At 32.7% G+C, this 20,353-nt stretch overlaps 1 protein-coding gene across 1 annotated transcript; it reads left to right on the top strand.

Moving 5' to 3' along the window:
* Positions 1-2,679: 2,679 nt before the first annotated feature.
* LOC124361552 (GPALPP motifs-containing protein 1-like) lies at positions 2,680-17,173 on the top strand. Its single transcript, XM_046815613.1, has 4 exons — positions 2,680-3,595; positions 4,967-5,152; positions 16,417-16,537; positions 17,157-17,173. The coding sequence occupies exons 1-4, from the start codon at positions 2,822-2,824 to the stop codon at positions 17,171-17,173; spliced, it is 1,098 nt and encodes a 365-aa protein (XP_046671569.1). The 5' UTR covers positions 2,680-2,821.
* The last annotated feature ends 3,180 nt before the right edge of the window (positions 17,174-20,353 follow it).

Genomic DNA, 20,353 nt, shown 5'->3' with positions numbered 1-20,353 from the left:
ACTCTTACATTTTGTTACAGTAAAAATTACTGAGAGAGTAAACCTTTGAAGAAATTTACCGTTTAAAAACTGTTGGCTAATCATCTGAACTACTACTACATTAGGATTAGGATCAGGTAAGCCTACGGTAAACAATATCAGTTTCTAGAGTTTAAATAATCAATAACAAGAGATTAGTTGTAAATTTGGTAATTGTCCATTTTAGCCACTTCACACTGGACTATTTGTCAAAATTTTAATTTAAAATACGTAAAGGAATAGAAGAGTAGCTTAGTAAAAGACATAGGCTATAAAGGGGGAGGAAGCCTAAATAATAACCGAGTTGCCTTTGGCCTTTGGCAGAATCCTGCACTTCTAATGTTCTTATTTTGAAATCTGATACGTACGCATCAAAACCTAACCAATCAGAAATTAGACAATAGGCTAATTTAATAACGAGATGTGCCTGTAAGATGCGTATTTGCAAAAAAGACTGAAAGTATAGAATAAATAACAACGGTTTCTATCTGATTAAACGGAGATCACATATTCAAAGCACGCTGCGGCTGATATGGTTAGGCGATTCAGGTTTACTAACCTAACCTAACCGTTAGTATTTATTGTGTAACTGTCCAATCAAAGTTGCTAAATCCCGTTTATTATTGGTGGCCTTTGTTTAGTCAGAAAGTCCCAAAACAACAAACTATCCTATAACTTCACTATAGAGGTATAAACTGTTACCAAAATGAGCAAAAAGTACTGGAATAACTTTTAAATCCACCTCATATGCAGTTTGTAGTCCTACTCTGACCTCTAAAATTCCTTTGTACTGGTATCAGTGGGGTTAACAGCCTGAATATCTAATCAAAATTTCAATGTTATTAATGTATTCTCCTCATCTTTCTAAACACATATATATAGATATATATGGTTTTAGGGGGTGGAAATTGCAATTAATTTTGTTATTTAATAATTGAAATGTAAGTTTGTGTACATATTCTTTTTATCTCTTTTGAAAAGACAAGAAATGTCCAAATAAAATGTCAAACTGTTATTAAACATTTTAAACTTAATAGTCGGAGATTTACATTTAATCAAAAAGTCCCATTTTTTTAGCTTTTAGATATCTGTTCAGCTGTTCCAATATTTGTTAGCTTAAAAGTCCTTCTCAATTTAATGGAAAGTGGTACGGGTTCCAGTGTACATCCATTAAAAATTACCTGCACAAAGTGATCAGAGATGGCTTTGTTAAACTTACAGACTGAAGTGTTTGGAATGTTTGTTATTATGTTGTTCATGTCTGTGCTCAATGATGTGGTTACTCTAGTTGGTACGTTCACTGTCCAATTTACATGATAACGATAAAGAATATTGCGAAGCTGCTGGGTTTTGGAGTTGGTGTGGTCCGTAAAATTAACATAATAGGCTATATAAAGTTCCCAATCAAAATAAATATAAAGGATGAAAAATTTAATAGAAAATTAAGTTCATCAAAAAAGCATTACACAACATCCACTTGGAGACCTATACAGTCTCCCTCAAAATCTAAATCTGAGGCATAGTTTATTTTTAAAGATTTTTATCTAATATATTTTTTTACAAATATTACCACACCCTCCCAAGAGTTTTGCATTCAATTAAAAGTTGCTGTCAATTCATAATTCTCAATTTTGAAAGTAGGCCTATCTATTGTTTCAGAGTTGTACCCATGGTTTGAAACAAATAACACATATGTACTTTTTGTGTAGTACCAGCCTCTTGGGCTCTGGTAGTTAGGGATTGGGTAGCATCCTTCAGTGCTGGTGTTCAAAGGGTTAGTGATCTTTCTTGACCTCTAAATAAATTACCTTTATGTTTCAATTTTTTGTTTGCCCATTAGAGCTCTTTACTTGTGTATAATTTACAAACCAATTAATGGTTGAGCTTAGTTTGTCATCTTCTAAATGTTACAAAGGTTACTTCTGGCTGGTTTATACTTGCCATTAGAACCTACACTGAATACAGTAAAAACCTAAATGTATCACTTACATCTTGACAACTGAATTAGATGTCCAGACAAATCATTGACTGCAATTGTTAAAATTTTGAGGTGAAGCGTTGATTGATTGGTCTGTTTTACAGAGGATGATTATTGGAGGGTTGGGCTCCCTTAGTCTAAATAGGCTTTTGCAATCCTAAATGTGAGGGATTACCAACCAATGCTTGCTTTACTGATATAGGTTGAGACAGGGAAAACCTCCTCTTCTTCAAGGCAACATGATACTTATAGAGCTCTATATTCCCTCTCACAGGATCTTAATGGGAGGTAACTCCAATCCCCACTTTTATCCATCCTGAATATTCTTCCATTCCAGAAGTAGGTTCCTTATAGGACTATATGAAATAAGAGCTTTCCTTTGCTTCTTGTCCAACAACAAAATCCAGAACAAAAAAAATGTAAGGAAGTAATGTAGCCTAAGTGTCTTTACTAAGTGACTTAAACTGACATGTATTTTTAATGTTTTCAGCTTTTAAGCAAAATGGGACCACGGCGTAGAACAGATAATTCTTCTGAAAGTGATGAAGAAAGCAGTATTAGACATGATAAATTCAAGTCAGAGAGATTTCAAGAAAAGAATGCGCAAAATGTCAGAGATGATTATTCTAAGTACGATGATAAATATAGTAGGAGGTACAGAGAAAGGTCTCCAAAGAAAAACTAGTAGACATAGAGATATAGTTTCCTCAACTTATTACAAAAATGAATCTAAAAACAGACATGACCATAGGGATAGTAACAAAAGGTCTTATTCGGGATCCAGTAAATCTATAGATAGTGAACCATTAGTTAAAACAAAAAAATATGCAGATGCCAACAACACAGACAAATTTGAGGCACCAAAAAACGCGTAAGAATAATTTATCTTCTCTGTTAAAAAACTTTGACAAGAAAGTGGAATCAAAACGAATCAACTCAGAAAACTCAATTGAAATAGGTCCTGTTTTACCTCCTCATTTAAAACAAAATGAAATTGAAACGGAGTCATTATCTAGTAACCCAACAGATACTACTGTAGGTCCTGCACTACCACCCCAATTGAATAATAGTAATGACATTTCAAACAATGGATCAAGCAAATGTAATAATTCTTTCAAAAGTAAAGCTGTATCATCGTTGATTTTTGATAACAAAGTCAATAATGTGAGTGATACAGTAGCAACAGTTATTGAAAAAGAGAATGAGATTCACTCTGCACAACCATTTGTAGTTAACAACTCCGATGACTCCTGCAGTATAGATAATCTGACTAAAGATGACCATGTAGAATCTTCAGAAAAAGATTTATTTGGACCTACAATACCACCTGAGTCAAAGCCAGAAACGTATGGGCCAACTTTGCCTCCAAAACAAGACTCAGATTCTTATGGTCCTGCTCTGCCCCCTAGTCATGTGAGAGATGCTATTCAAGGACCTGCTCTTCCTCCAGAAATGGCAAGTGAACTAGGAGAAACTGCTCAAGAAGATTCAGAAGATGATGATGACATGGTTGGTCCTCAGGTAGAGGGTAAAATGACAAAAGCACAATACCTTCTAGACATGCGAGCCATACACATTAAAAGAAAACTTGATGAAGAGGTATGTATTTACTGACTTAGTACTAATTTAATGTAATAAAATCTCCACTGAAAGATATAAATAGACAAATGCCAATGATACAATTGAGTAATTAGAATAATTTTTCTGTTAGTAAGTAGTGAAGAAAATGCTGTACTTTATTGCATTAACATTAAAAAGTATTTAACTTCACTTGAATATTATCTATTTTTAATACTTAAATTAAATCACAGATTACTATTAATCATTCCAAAACTAGTTAGATGTTGCAGACTTGGTGATAAAATATCAAATTCAATGTTAGAAAAAAAATAATATTAAAAACCAATTCCCTTCCACTATATGTGTAGAAAAGTAGTATGTTAAGAGATATATGTTTATGTAGATTAAAGATTTAACTCGTGTGTGTGTGTGTGTGTGTGGTGTGTGTGTGTGTGTGTGTGTGTGTGTGTGTGTGTGTGTGTGTGTGTGTGTGTGTGTGTGTGTGTGTGTAAGGAATAAATAATGTGTGTGTGTGTTTTAGTATTTATTTGTGACTTGTCTGTCTGAGTGGAGTTTCAGGGCCTGGAAGATTAAGTGTTGGAATACAGAAGAAGCACTATATGAGGTGTGGCAAAAGAGTAATTGGGGGGACAACAAAACAATCGCTAGAAGGCTGAATATCATACGGCCGGTATTTACCAGTAATTCTGAATAATTATTGGTAATGTAGTCGAACAAATTTACCGATTTTATTAACTTTAGCATCAGTTTTTGAACTAACTGCCACTGTGTGTGCCTTCACTCGTGTCTTTGCGGCTATAGAAGAAACCACTCAAACACTCTGTTTGTGATAATTATTTGTCCCTGTACTCTTTTTGTAACATTACAATTGTTTTACTTGCAGACTTTCCAAGTTTTAAAAGAAATTTGGTGTTCATAATTTGATTTTTCTGGATACTCAACATTTTTCTGACCCAGAAACTAAAAGTTGACTGTTTATAACTGGCACTACGGTTGTAATAAGTACAGGAGCTAGACAAAACACGAAGAGGGATGGGAGAGAGAGTCACATGACTGGTTGTACAATATTCAACCTTATTACACCAATACTAATCCAGTTATTTTCTAACCACACCTCGTATAATGCAATTCTAGAAATTTGTATCAAGCATTTTGATGTTTTCTTTTCTTTGAATATTTAGTTAGATCTAGAAATAGAAATTCCAAATTATAATTTCTATTAGATATATCTATTAAATACCCATCAATGTTTTGAAGTAAGGCAGGGGAGAGATTCCATTAGATTATTTATAACTGGCTTCATCTGTATGACAAATCCAGTATTATAGTTTTAAAAAACGTATTTTTTTAAAATATGTAAATATTTATATGTCCGTTTGTATTCTTCAGAAAGGTGGCATTTCAAAGGAGGTGAAAAAACGAGAAGAGTGGATGTTGGAGCTGCCCCCAGAAAAGGCTTCCAACCTCGGTCTGGGGCCTCGGTCATTTCGGATGAAGGAAGCCCCTGACATGAGCAACAGGTCCAGCTGGACAGATACTCCAGCCGACAAACTGTGCAAGGAACAACAGGCGTTGGTTCGTATATAGTCATCATGTTCTTTAGTCTGATTGTGACTTGAAACCAAAAATGCTAAGATCACTCTATATTTTACTTAAAATCTTTACAACTCACATGTGCTTTATTACATAAATATAGCTTACTTACACCTGAGTATATACTATTTATAGTTAATTTCAGTTAGCTACATAGTTGTAAACTTATTTTATGGTTGTAATGTATAATTTTTGTGCACTTCCCAAACTCACAAACTTGTAATACAAAATCCATCCTAAATACTTTTATAAATAAAAATAAAAATAGGTAACAATATATATCTCTTTTATATTCATATAAAGTAAAAATGTTAGTCTCCAGGGTCTTATTATTTCAAGAATATTTCTTCATCTATGAGTTGATTCTTTAAAAGAGAAACAATAATTATCTTGTAAATATATTTATTTTGTTTAGCTTTAAATTGTAGCATTATTAGAAAGTATATTTGTTGCACATTTGTGGAAATATAAAAAAATCATACATTTTGTAAAATTATACAAAAAACTTTGAAAAGTCTCTAGGCTGCCTGCTTCCCAAGACACACAGTGACCTTTTCTTCATTTCATAATATACATTTTCTAATTTCTATATGTTTGTTCTATATCTTTCTAGCCTTGTTGTACATTTTCTAAATCTAGTGTTTTTAACTAATAACAATAACATGAATCTTCATAATACAATTCAAACTGTTGTTATAACACTACTATAATTTCAACTTCTAGTAAGTCATCCTTTTGACGTTAGCATCAATAAATATTAAAAGCGAGGATTATCCATTTGGAGTCTTCATAGTTTATAATTTATAAATACAGCACAAAACACAACGAATAAATAAATGATATTGAGAAACACAACATTTGATAGGCCTATCGCATACGAATATTAACATGATACATCACGGCCAGCAAAAGACAGGGCAACTGACACTAGGTGATTCCAGTTCCCAGTACATTGACATCAGCTGTGTGTTTATAAAAGATAATTAATTTTGAATAATAATTTTTTAAACCAAATATAACTTTTCTGTATATTTGGTTGTTTACTTTGCTGTTTTTTACTGTAAAACAATGAAATATTTAACCCTTCCAACGCGGCTAACGCCTATAGACGCGGAACTGCCGATGCTTTAAACGCGGATAACGTCTACAAACGCAAAAGCTTTACTTTTGAAATGGCGAAGAATTAGTTGTTAAAACTTCAGTAAGAGAGCAGGTCGATGTTCCTTTCGACTGTCGGGACTAGACAAAACGCTTTGTCACCGTTGGTGGATGTTTTAACGGTATCTACTCGGGTTGAAAGCAATCGCCGCCATTTTTTGTATGGCCTGTGACGCGGCATACGTCTACAGACGCGTTCGTTTCATTCAGCTGTTTAACTACGTGTGTGTTGGTTATATTGTTAAACAAAGTGTTTTGAATCAGTCCGTTGTTATTCTAATAGTGTAATAAGAAAAGTTTGAATTCATTCATTTTACGTGAACTGATTTTCCAACTATTATCATTTTACTACGAACAACGTAGTTTGAGCGCATTTTTTGGTATATTATGTGTAATATTTTTTTTTCAATTATTTGTTTTGTATTTTATACTAGTTTCACCATAGAAGTCCAGTTTATTAATTCTAAATAAATAAGGTTTATAGGTTCAATATTTGTTTCATTTTCCTTGTAGGCTATCGTATAAATAAGTTTTTGTTGAATTTCATATTATTACATTTCAAAATCTTATACTGAACTTATTTATTTTTATGTACTAATTATACAGAAATTTCAGTTACAATTTACTCATTATAAATAACCTGTATAAATGTAATATAATCTGCCAAATAGTGTTCCTATGTACATTATCCTGAAATGCAGTTTATTCAAAATTTCAAATATTTTCATGCGTATAAAATTCTCAAAAATATGTAATATTACATGTTTATTATTTTTTCTTATAAAGGTAATACCAAGGAATATAAAACAAAAATTAGCATTGGGAAATTTAAAAAAATATTTTTTTATGTCTTAGCGTTTGACAGTAATTTTGAATTAGCGCTTTAAGGGTTAAATCATCTGTATATTAAAAGAATTTATGAAAATCTAATGGCAGTTCTATCAGACCAATTTTCTTCATTTTAGTTTTAAATGTTAGGCATTTGTTTACAGATTAGACATCAATTATTAAAAGTCATTTAGCTTTGATATTTTTCATTTTTTGCACAAAAACGTTTGCTCATATACATTATTATTATGGGGATCAGAAACGTACCATTTTAATATTTCGTTTTCAATTTCTCCCTTGTTATGAACTTACATAGTTCATTTTTACTTAATAACACTCAGTAAAATATGTGTTTTATTTTGAGCTACTGATCACTCAAATGAGACTGAGGAGCCTCAGGCGAGGATATTTGGCCTAAATTTCTGTTTTTTTTTAAATAATTTTTTTATGTCATGAAGCCATTTTCAGCTGTACATTAGGCATCTAAAGAGAGGATTGTTTGTATTCAGTGTCAGCTGTAGGTTAGTTTACATTCAGATTATTTTAAAATGTTCAAGTTAGTTTAATGTAGCTGTTGGTCTCGCCACTTTATACATTCCTTTAGTTGCTTTATAAGTTTTGTGAGTATTTTGTACTTTGAATTATGAGTCTTGGAAGGAATACAAAAGACGCTTGCAGGAATAATGAAAAACAGAAATTGCAGAGTGAAGGAACAAATTTAATGACATGTCATCCTTTAACCTCAAGAAAAAGTCCCTGATGATGTCAGTCCTTACTTTGTAGGTGGTCTTGAGGAAGTTTGTCAGTATTGCACTAAAATCGTGGAAGCTATTTAATCAAATACACAAAATTTTGCTTAGGAATTGCGGACGAAAACATGGGTATGTGCTAGATTTATTTATTATTAAAAAGATATTTATCTTGTAGATTTTAAGTCCCATTGGGATGAGTAATTTTAAACATTTTTATTATGATTTTGGTAGCTAAATAAAATTATAGTTTAGGAAGGGTGATCTTTTTTATATAATACAGGGTGATTTACGAAGGTATGCAGAAACTGTGGGAGCTCCATGTAAAAAAAATGAAAAAAGTTTAAATAAACATGGGCTAAGAAATACTTTGTTGGAGAGTTACAGCTAGCGAAAGATTTGGTCTGAATTTCAGCTCACAATGTAAAATGAGGTCCTCCTGAAATTGTTGTGGTAAGGTAGATTAAGGGAAAAGTTTAATCGTCTCTTATGGTTCTTGACCTAATAAATTTACTAAAATAGGTTCTAGAACTGAAAGTTAAGTAGTTTTTGAAAAAACCTGTGTCAAATGCAAAAAATTTAGTTAAAAACCCATTTTTTCATGTTTAGACAACAATAACTTAGTTATTTCACCAAGAAACAGATCAAAAATTGTAATAATACTCATAGAAAATGTTATTCTGTACAAAACTGTGTAAATAAAGTACACAGAAATGGGGTAGATTTTTGATTAAATGAATCTTTATTCATAAGAGAACAACAGGCCTTTTAATTTGACTGATAATAACTTCCTAATTCCTACTAAGAAATTATAAATTTCAATTCTTAAATGAAAAATTATTTCATAGAATAGGTGTCCATCACATTTTAAACACTGCCACATCACGTATTTCTTTCTGCCATTTGCATAGCAAACTCTGCACCTCTTTTGTTTACTTCTCTTTCCACAAGCCACTTTTTCTGTAATCCGTGAGGGTACATGGGGGACGCTACGGCGCTTCAGAGGTTGAGGAGGCTCGGGAACGTCAGGGAGTAGCTTGTCAATAACCTCCAGACGGAAGTCATACAATGGCATTTTGTTTTCTCCACTTGATGTGCGAACTTCGTTATAGAGATAGTGTGCATTCACTAACATCATCTGAATTACGTGGACAAGTGTTTTCCTTTCGCAAGGATAATATGACATCATTTGGTCACTGCGGTCCACGCCTTTCATAAAATGGTTGTATTGAACAATTGGTAGTTGTTTTAGTCTCTCCAAACCACCTCGATTAATTGAATTCACCATGGACATTTTCAAACTCAGTGGATATGTAAGAGACAACGCGTTTGTCTTTCCATTTGGCGACAACAACACTTTCGGTGTAGCGGGCGATGGTTTTCACCCTTTTTCAGGGTTGCCGATTTGATTTCAGGAGATATGTATTTTCTGTCCAGCCGAAGAGTTCCAGTGCGATATGTATTCCTATGGAGCAGGCTTGAGGCAGGAGTAAAACTATTATAATAGTTATCCATAAATAAACTGTGGCCACAATTGAGTTTCCCTTGCATCAGCTTCAATACAACATTGGCTGCATGCCCCTTACCACCGTAATCATCTAAAATTCCGCAATACATAAAAAAACGAAGTATTAGGCGATTGGGGTCACACAAACTGTACAGTTTGATGCCGTACTTATGGCATTTCCCTTTTATATATTGCCTAAAGTACAACCGTCCCCTCCATAAAACCATTCCCTCATAAATGCACAACTTTTTTTTGAGGATAATAAATTGAGTCCATTTTATTGCTGAAGTAGTACTTTAGAAACTGTACTTTAGAAGCTCTGTTGTTTGGGTTAGGGTACCTTTCAAAATTAATGCATCGCAAAATAAGCATGAATTTGTCCCTGGCCATGAATTTGGGGAAGCACGTTGAAAACAGCTTATAACTCAGTAAAATAAGGCAAAATAAGGATGCAACCTCGGAATGAAAGATAATAAGCTAAAAATTTGCATACGTCTTTATTTTGATAGTATAAAAAAACTTACCTCAAAAGTCTCATATAATCACGTGTACGCGTCTTTAGATATTTAAGGTCAAAGTTCATGAAAATCAGTTTTTTTTGCAAATATCTCGTTTCCCTTACGCTAAATGACTTTGAAGGGGGTTAGAGAAATTGTAGAACGGGGAATTCTCTTCAACTTTTGTCTGAAGTGAATTTTTATGTACGTTTCAACCCTTTTTTAGATACAGCGCAAAGAGTAGGGAACCGCTTACCTTTATAAACGATAATGCGAGGTCAGCCAGTTAGAATACAATAAATAAATTTAGTTATATTGTTAATTATTCATTTACTATTATTATTATTACTTAATACTATTATTATTGTTATTATTATCATTATTATTAAATATTTATTATTATTTATTATTTAATATACCGAGACGAAAACCACTACATACATATATCATCAATGGTGGTTTTTTATTGCATCGCGTTTTATGGAATAAAGATGATACTATCTCTGATATTTTGAATAAATACGTCAAATATTTACAAACACATTATGGGTCAAGTATCGTTGTTGTATTTGATGGTTACTCAGACAACACTAAGAACATTAAAGCAATGGAAACAATTAAGAAGAACTGCTGGTGTGTCAAAATCTTACGAACTCGCTCTGATGAAACAATGGAAGTGCCAATCAGCCAAGAAAAATTTTTATCGAATTCATGTAATAAAAAAATATTTATAGACATGCTTATCAACAAATTAAAACTGTTTAATATCACTACAAAACAAGCCAGAGATGTTGCTGATGTTTCTCATTGTAGAAAAACAGCTATTGCAGAGTCTATATTTTGTTATTGATGTACAGTTACTTTTTTGAAGGGATAAATTTTAGTTGTGTAATTTAAAGCACAGAGTTATTAAACAGAGATTATTTTTTGAGTTAAAATAAATTTTTTTTCCTAATACGAGTTGCGTGTCGCTGCTAGCCGATTTTTTTTTTTGCTTTAGTTAAGTAATGGAGATCCCAATACTGGTTTTACCTATGGGGTTCCTATTTTGTCTTGTCTTAAATACAGTTTTTTTTAAGTTACGGTATATTATCTTTTTATTGAGACTGTTTTGTGCATCTCTTAAAATGAACATATTGTAGTTACTTAATGTAAGAACATTTATTTTGATTTATACTATGTAAATGTATGTATGTATTTTATTATGCATGAATATGTATATGCAAAATGTATATTCTGTGTTTTTGACAAAATAAAGAATTATTATTATTATTAATTATTAGTCTGAACTTAAAAAAAATTTCTGTCATTGTAGGCGAAAGATATTGATTTGCTAGTTATCTTGATAGGACGTGCTCAATCATATCAACAAGAAATCTTTAAAAAAAAAATGGGTAAGGGTAATTTGGAGATAAAACTGTATTCATCGAAAAGTTTTGATAAATACCCTCATTCTAAGAAACACATATTATTTTTTACACGCATTTAGTGAATGTGATAAGACTTCTGGGCTTTATAAAAAAGGTAAAATATCGTTTATTAAAATGTTCGAAAAAACATTACGATTTTAAATCAATCAGCTGAACTATTTAAACAAAAAAAACTGCTCTGTACAAGAATTATTTGAAAATGGGAGTACGTATTTTTCTTAGCAATGTATAATGCTCCGAAATCAGAAGACGATATAGACTCTTTTCGATACACCCAGTTCATCAAATCAACAAGACTCAACAAACCAGTGCAGTTATCTTCAAGTACAGCAGCTCGTCAGCATATCCTTCGTGTCTTTTATTAGACCCAAATTAGGTTGGGAAATGATTTAGAACCCCAGGAATTCGGCTGGGTACTGCAAAATGAAACTCCTGGGACCAATAACAACATTATTACCACCAGCACCAGAAGAACTGCTGAATACAATATTTTGCAATTGCAAGAAAGGTTGTGCTTCTAATTGCGGATGCAGGAAATCAGGATTGCGATGCACTTTAATTTGTGGGCAGATTAATGGACAATCATGCCTCAATGCTTCATCAACTTCAGATGGTTTCAATGAAGAAAGTGAATATGCACCTGATATTCTTGAATCTTTCTATTCTGATAATTTAGTAAACGAGAATGATAATAATGAATCCGATATTGAACAGCCAGAGGAAGAAGAAGAAGAAGAAGAAGAAGGAGAGGAGGAGGAGGAGAAGAAGAAGAAGACGATGAAGAAGAAGAAAATTTAAACAAAAAATATTAATCACTAATAATGAAAAACAAATATTTTATATTTGTACTTAATTTTAATACATTGATTATTGGATCAATAAATAAATATATAATTAAACTTCATTTGAAATATCTTTTAATATTGTATGTTTGGTAAAAATAAAATAAGTATTATTTAGAGAATATATAATTTATAATTAATATCTATAAATATGGTATATTAAGTAATAAATAATAATAAAAATTTAATTATAATGATAATAATGCTAACAATAATAATAGTATTAAGTAATAATATTAGTAATAATAGTAAATGAATAATTAACAATATAACTAATTTATTTATTGTATTCTACTGGCTGACCTCGCATTATCGTTTATAAAGGTAAGCGGTTCCCTACTACTTTGGGTCTCTGACAAGAACAAAAAGGATTATTCACATAGTAGTCCCTTTATCCTTAATATCAACAATATTCAGACAACATTAGATTTCTATGTTCTATAAATGAAATGGAATTAGTAATACAAGGGTGGTTCCAGAATAAAATAATTTGGGACTAGTCAGTAGGAGGGAGACTAGAGCGACTGCTTGGGATAAAAAGATTCCGACGCTACAAATACATCCAAGGCTGTGGTGGGCGGGCAGTCTGTGCCTCTCCTTTACGTTTCACTATTAAAAATTAAAGATGCTGCTGAAAATACCACCACTTATTAAATGCTTTCAGTGATAGAGTTTTGTTGGCAAAAGGTATAAACAAATTGAAATTCTTTTGCCAACCTTTGGTGGATTGGATAGTGAATTGCCAATTATGGGAATGGAAATAGTAAGAGAAAGGCAATAAAGCAATAAATGCGAGAATTACAGGGGAATAACTTTTTGTTCGTGCCGCATTACCACACAAAAATTTTATGAAAAAAGAATACTGTTGCAGAAAAAATAAATTTTAGGACCAGTACTGGAAGAGAAACAGGAAGGAGAGGAGCAATGTGGTTTTTAGGGTAAAAGGTCAGGTCAACGGTAGGATGCTTTTTTTGTGATGAGAACAAGTGTTAGAAAAAGGAGGTGGGAAATACGGAATAATGAAACAATGGTAGCTTTTATAGACCCTACAGGATGGCCAGATCAAACCCCCCATATGATTAAGGTAATGAGAGAAAAGGATATGGGAGAAGTATGAGAAAGAGAGGATTGCGTGGGGAATTGTAGAAAGGAATAATAGAACCTGTTACGGCATATGTTAAACAACAGGGTAAGAATTGAAGAAAAATTTATACCGGGAAACTTTTTTAAAACAGAGAGAGGAGTAAGGCAGGGATAGCATATTGTCACCCTTTCCTTTTCAATATTATAATGGAAAGGGCAAAGGTGACAAATATTATAATTTTTTAGAAGTACAGGAAACAGAGGGCAGAAGAACATAAGGACAATGAAAGCATATGCGGATGACATAAAATGATAAGGGGAAAATAGGGAAGAAGAGTTAGATAACGAGAGTTAAACAAATATGGGCAAAAAGTGGCGAAGAAATATGGTTTAGAGATGTTAACAAAAAATGTAATGTAATGAAAATAAGAGGAAAAAAAAGGGTAAAGGAAAAATAAACAAAGAACTCGTGTTAGTTGAAGAAAAAGACTTGAAAAGGTGAAGGAATTCTGTTATTTAGGAGAGTATCATAACTGATAGGGGGCACAATAGTAAGAGGAGAATAGGAAGAACAGAAATATGGAAGAGTGGAAAGTTTTTCAATTATGGTGAAGAAAGATTTGTGTTGGAGTTGGAAACATTGGAATGAATCAAAAGTATTGATGTTTTATAATATTATTTATTTCCAAACCAATTCTTATTATATGGAGCAGAGACGTGGACGTGGACTAAAAATATGATTTAAGCAGATTGCAAAGCTGCAGAATGAGATGAGATTTTAAGAGGGATAGGAGGAAAGAATACAAGAAGAGACTAGAATAAGGAACGAAATTAAACCAGAGAGAGATTGAAGGTAGTTTTCACTGCAAAAGAGGATAATGGAAGGGAAGAAGAATACAGTGGGATGGGGCATGATGGTGAGGATGGTGAGATAATAGAATGCCTAGAATAGCACTGGAGAAGGAGGAGAAGACCAAGTGGAAGACCGAGGAGGAAGATGGGAGGACCAAGTGTGGAGAGACATAGAGAGATGAGGACTACAGAAAACTACAGGTGGAGGAAGAGGTGACCTGGAATGATAGGAGCAAAAGTGGAGGAGGCTGTGTTACGAAGACCCGTGATAACGGAAACGGTCTAGATGGATTGATGATGTGAATAGTGATGTGAGAAAGCAAGATGAGGACAGTGGTGTATTGGTTTTAAAAATTGCTGCACCTATGTCCACGATTGGAGGGATCCTTAGTAGTCAGCCTAGCCTGGGTTTAAGAATGGAAGAATTTGAATAATACTTGTTGATTAAAATCAGTTTCAAAACATCTTGAATAATCGCCTGTTTCACTAATAAAATGATCCTTTCAGAACATTTTCCCCAAATTCCTTGAAGTTTAGTTCATGAAACTGTTGCTAAAGAAGCTTAGCAAACCACCAAATTTTGTGCCAACGTGGGGTTACAAAATAAATAAAACCCATCTTTACATGTGATAAAATTAAAACATTCATACTGTATTTTTTTACACTCAGGATCACTTACTTACAAGATTTCAAATGTGGGCGTTGTATTTCATGTGTTAGGTTTCTCTATTTTGTACTAATATCATCTTCCTTTCCATCTGACCACATCAATTTTAGAATGGGATGAAACCAAGTATACTAGCTAAATTAATAATAGTTGGTCGGAATAAGGAATTTGGTTTTAAGATTATAGTAAAAAGAAAACTTAGTTGAGCACTTTTGAATGTCTAAAATGAAGTGGCATACTTTATCTTCATATAATAATGTTGTAGCAACATTTTTTATACCTGTGATTTGGAACAATTAACATCTTACCAACAGTGTAGTTTAGGATAAACAGGGGACCATGCTGGGTTACTTGGTAAACCATCATACCGCTGTCATGTCATGTCCTGTACTGGACACGGTAGAAGTAAAAAAATAAAAAGAAAAAATAAAAAAAAATACATTCCCAGGCACAAACCTAGAAAAGATTTGGAAAATTACTGATAGGCTAGTATATTTATGCGTGGAAGTCTCAGAAAATAAAAAATTTATTTTTGATATTAATATGGGTTGCTCAGAATAAAACAGTCAATCAGTATAGCTGCACTAACGGCATCAGCATAATAACATAAATCTTCCACAGTTTCTTCATACTTTAGGATAGGTTTCCCAGCTGTCTTTCTGTTACCAATTGAAGAACGATCAAAAAAAAAACTTTGTTCCAATTCCTCCAAGAGTTTATGAAAAAAACCCAAAAACAAGTTGAAAGACTAATTAATAAGGTGAAAATAATGCCCTCCATATGTGGATTTTATTCACACTCCAAATTTTTTGAAAACTGAATAAAAAAATTGGGTGTAGCCATTGTTCATTGAAAATGTCATGAGGTGATCAAGAGGAGAGAAAAAATAATTAAAGTTTATGTTTCCATTATTCAAACCAAAAGAAGGAATTCCAATACTGAATATTCGAGAGAAGTCTCTTCGGTTTTTGACCATTATCTTGAAATGTAAACTGAAAAGTTTCGTTTTTGAATACAAGAAAAAAATAAAATGATTTGAAAGAAATAATTACTTATTCTCAAATCTTTATATTTTTAAGTGTTTTTGTTGTTTCATGAGTGGTAAAATTTGTTATCATAAAAAAAACTCTTTTCCAAATATTTTGGAGGGAGGAGTTAGCTCCCTATGGCCATTTGCATAAACCCTGTAAGAAAACGAGATTATGGGCTTTCTAATTTTAAAACCTTATATTAGTTTATCAGTCACCAAGGGGAATTGTTGTCATAGAAAGTAACATTGGATTAATAAACTTTAATAATTAATGTACCTTCAAACATATTATTTTCTCACAATGGCATCATGTACATGACAGCATTGAAAAATCATTTTACAGATGAAAATATATTAAGTATTTGTACATCTTTTTACCTGGATAGGATAATTCTGCCACTTTCCTACGGCAGACATGGAGTAAGGACATTTTTTCATGCCAAAGATGTCCTGGCAAGTAGGTGGAGCAAATCACCAGCAACAAAACAGGCATGAGCTCCCAACAATGAGAGTGGACGCCACTGGAGGAGAAGGAACAACCCGGCCATTTATGAAGATGTTTGTTGGCATAGTAAAAGGTCTAAACATTTTTACCCCGCGTAGCATGCATGCCCAGCCACCTCATCACCAGTGAGATGTACATGTCCCCGCCGGTTCCACACTGTGGCTTCCATGGGTCCGACGTCAGTCCAAACCTTCGCGGCCATGGATCTGCTGGACCTCGGTCTGTCTGTAAGTTTTGTTTTTTATAAATCAGTGGCTGTAAATTTTTGGCAAGGACAGGATTAGCTTGCTTTACGTTACGCATGCACACGACACTGTTAAAAGTATTATTGGTGTGTACTTTCTTATACAAACTTACTAAGTTTGACTAATTGTTGTAGGAGTTTTTTAATCAATTTACAAGTGTTGCTATGTCCAAAACCCAAAAGGAGAAACTATGTTTATTTTCCCCTTTATTTAGGCATGTATCAATTTTTAGACATTCCTTGGTCTTTACCTGATGTCATCCTACACAATCCACTATTATTACATCAAGAAAAAGAGTTGAGAAGTCAGTTAAATTTCTTTGAACCAAATTTTATTGAGAGTTTAATGCTTGTGGCACATGATGCCAACTGCAATAAGGCTTGGTATTTAGGCTATTGTTTTCATTATAGTGTGCAAGTCATAGGCCACTGTAAAACTTAATTGCAGCACACATTTCAAGAATAAAGTGATAAAAAAGGTTAATGATCTACAAAAATTACATATCTGTTTTATAGAGGAAATATTCACAAAAACTACTCAAATTGCGGGAGGGTAAATACAAATTTGGTGACTGTTTGTGTATCACCTAACAGATGACTTCCGTGCTTAGACAAGCTGCAATGACAACTTCATATATACCACTGTCTAGTGATCAAACTGTTATTTACAAAAAATGATAATTTGGGTTAATTTTTTTACCTATTTTATAATTTTTTTCATTTCACTAAAGTAAAACGAAAACGAGTTATCAATGTGTTAGCAATTTTATGTATTGCACGTAAAATTATTTTCATCAAATACAAAAAATGTGCGACACATAAAAAATATAGAAAATACTGAGGACAATTTGTTAGCATGTTTAGTTTATCTAAATGAGTTTTTAAACTCACAAATTATGACAAAATAATCCGTTTTAGTGATTAGGGGTTTTTTTTTTCTATTTCATCGTCGCATTTGTATACTACCAATTAGCCTATAATTAGTGATGATCAGTAATTCTCGTCAGATTTTCCACTTATTATATGGACATGGAATCAGTTATAAAAATATAAATCTTTATTGAAGATTTTATGAATTTAGTTTTGACTTTGATACATTACAAACAAGAATGGTAATAATTACACATAGATTACATGCCTTTAAAATTTAAGCTTCATAATTCACCTCAATTTTCACTGAGCTCCTTCTGAACCTCCTCTGGCCTTCCGACCGCTTTTCTTACGCCACGTGAGGAACTCTCAAGAGCCTTGGAGGTCTCACCCTCACGGAGGATAAGTAGATTAGTATGGGGACTCTGGCGTCAAACTGAAGCACAAGAGGAAGAGGACTGTAGGAATTTAAAGTTTTAGGAAAATGAGGGAATTCTGAGATATTGGATACATATGGGCCAAACGCGTACTCAATCCAAGATATACCAGCCACAAGGAAGATAAAGCCAAAACAGGGATCCGAGAGCTCCTCATTACTTCAGGCTTGAAACATTGGTAAACATCAAAAGTCCAAAGTGGGTTGTTAGCAGGAAATAAATTGTAAAGATTCTTTTTAGATAATTTTGATCCAGGAAGTAATATGCGTAATGCAAGTCGAGACTAATTTGAGCAGCAATTGTGTTTATCTTTTTTACGTGAAAAGTAAATCCAAAATAAATTAATTCATAAATCATACAGACTTTTTAGTGAGTAAAACAAGCTAAACATTTTAACTAAATTCTGTGTACGCGTAATATGAAGTTTTTTTTTATCTTTAAGCCATAATTTAATTATTATTTTCCACCCTTATACTACGGCATATTTGAAAAACTAAACACACATGAATTAAAATAAACTATTCTATAGTTTAAAAATTCTATATACACAATAATATACAGGGTGTCACAAACTTCTGCGGGTGATAGTATTCATCATTTCAAACAAACAATGTCATATAAACATAGATCAAGAAATGTCTTGTATAGCCGCTAGCCGCCATCTTGTAATTTTTATAAAAAAATTATTATCTCTAAAACGTTAAGCTGTGGAAACCAAATTTGGCATATTTGGTTTCTAGGTTTAATGAAGAAGAGGAACGAGAAGAAGAGGTTTAAAAGAAGAAACCAAATAGTTTTAAAATATATAAGAGGAAAATTAGAAAAAATATTTGTATTATTATTTAATATTGACAAAATGGTGTCTTTTGAAAAATGTTAAGTCAAATAACAATACACCAGTTTAGTTATAACCAATTTACCAGACATCAACTTTTTTAACAATTTCTTTATAAACACAACAGTACATGTTTCCAATACAGTCTTACCTATTAGATTGTCATTGAGTAGGGTTAATTTAATAAGGCTCTTTTTCTATTCTATTCTATGTCGATTTAATTTTATAAGTTTAATACAAAAAGGTGGTTTGTCTACAATGACTTCAAATTGTCCAGTGTCCAGTGCTGTATATCGTAAAATTATGTGGTGGATAGTATTTTGTTCAGTATTTTTTGGGAAATCTAATTAATGCGCATTAAACTTTCAATTGATTTAAAATGTTTAAATTTAATTTATTAGTCTATTTTGTTTACAAATCTGATACGATTTTTATTAAATTATGAACTATTAAAGGTCCAGGAAAACTGTGTATATTATTGTATATCTTTTACCTACCCTACAAACAAACATGCATTTTTTTACATTTTACAAACAAACAGGGTAAAATATTTTAAACTGTAACCTAATCATGTGCCTGTTATAAAGACTTTATAAGGATAATTGTGAAAATTAGTGATCTCTAAGTTGACCCTACCCAACATATAAAAGTGATTGAGTTAGAATTTTACCTTCTTAAAATGGTAGGCTATCTATTTTGGATAGTAAGTCAGAAATTTATTGACTGTGTGTCGTTGTTTTTGTATCATAAAGACCTTTATTCGAGGTATTATCGAGTTTGCTTTCACATTTGGGAATGTATTGAAAATGAAGAAGATTCTGATAATTTTAAGCTGGACCTTAAAAGTATTACAAAAAATAGTACTTATGTTTGAGCCATGTCATTTTATATTTTGTTACAATTAAATCTTTTACGCTCTGACAATGCTTTCACTTATTAATTCCTTTATAGATTTAAATTATTTATTGTCTGTTACTTCAGTGTAAGTATTTGAGAGGGTTTAAACAATGTTAACTTCAAACATTAAAACTTTACATCTAACTGAAAATAATTAACCATACTTTAATTAACCAAACCATGTTATCATGAGACAGTAACTATACCACTGGGCTAGGTAGTCTGGAGTGTGCATAACTGTGTAATCTTCACAACTATTGATCATACAGGGTGATTACCGGGAAACGCATGTTTTTGACTTGCGTAGTATACAAGGAATATCGGTTGGCGACGGCCGGAAGTTGTTGCACTGTGGAGGGGGGAGTGTGCAGTTGTAGTTGTGCAGTTTCAGTTGTAGCCGAGATATGGAACCTTGAGCATCGTACGTTTGTCATGCGACGGTTTTACGCAAATAGTGAATCAGTCACTCAGATTCAGCGAGACTTTCATGCACATTTTAACATTGCACAGCATGGTGCTATCCCTGATCGTAACACGATATTGCGTTGGATACATAATGTTAACACAACTGGATCTTTGCTTAAGAAGAAACCTCCTGGACCGGCAACGACAGTTAGTACCCCTGAGACATTTGAAAGAGTGTGCCTTGCAACAGTTCAGAGTCGTAGCCGCTCAATTCGGAAGCGGGCATCTGTTCTCGGACTTCGCCCATCCATAGTGAGGAAGATTTTGGTCACACATCTTAAATTTCA

The sequence above is a fragment of the Homalodisca vitripennis genome, chromosome 4 (genome assembly GCF_021130785.1).
Source record: "Homalodisca vitripennis isolate AUS2020 chromosome 4, UT_GWSS_2.1, whole genome shotgun sequence".
NCBI lineage: Eukaryota > Metazoa > Arthropoda > Insecta > Hemiptera > Cicadellidae > Homalodisca > Homalodisca vitripennis.
This window is presented reverse-complemented; position numbering and strand designations above follow the sequence as displayed.

Excerpts from the sequence above, each read along its gene's own strand:
- LOC124361552 (XM_046815613.1), top strand. The coding sequence starts at position 2,822 with ATGCAGATGCCAACAACACAGACAAATTTGAGGCACCAAAAAACGCGT. Across the intron at positions 3,596-4,966 it reads AAAGAAAACTTGATGAAGAG|AAAGGTGGCATTTCAAAGGA; the intron begins GTATGTATTTAC and ends TGTATTCTTCAG. Across the intron at positions 5,153-16,416 it reads GCAAGGAACAACAGGCGTTG|CATGCATGCCCAGCCACCTC; the intron begins GTTCGTATATAG and ends TACCCCGCGTAG.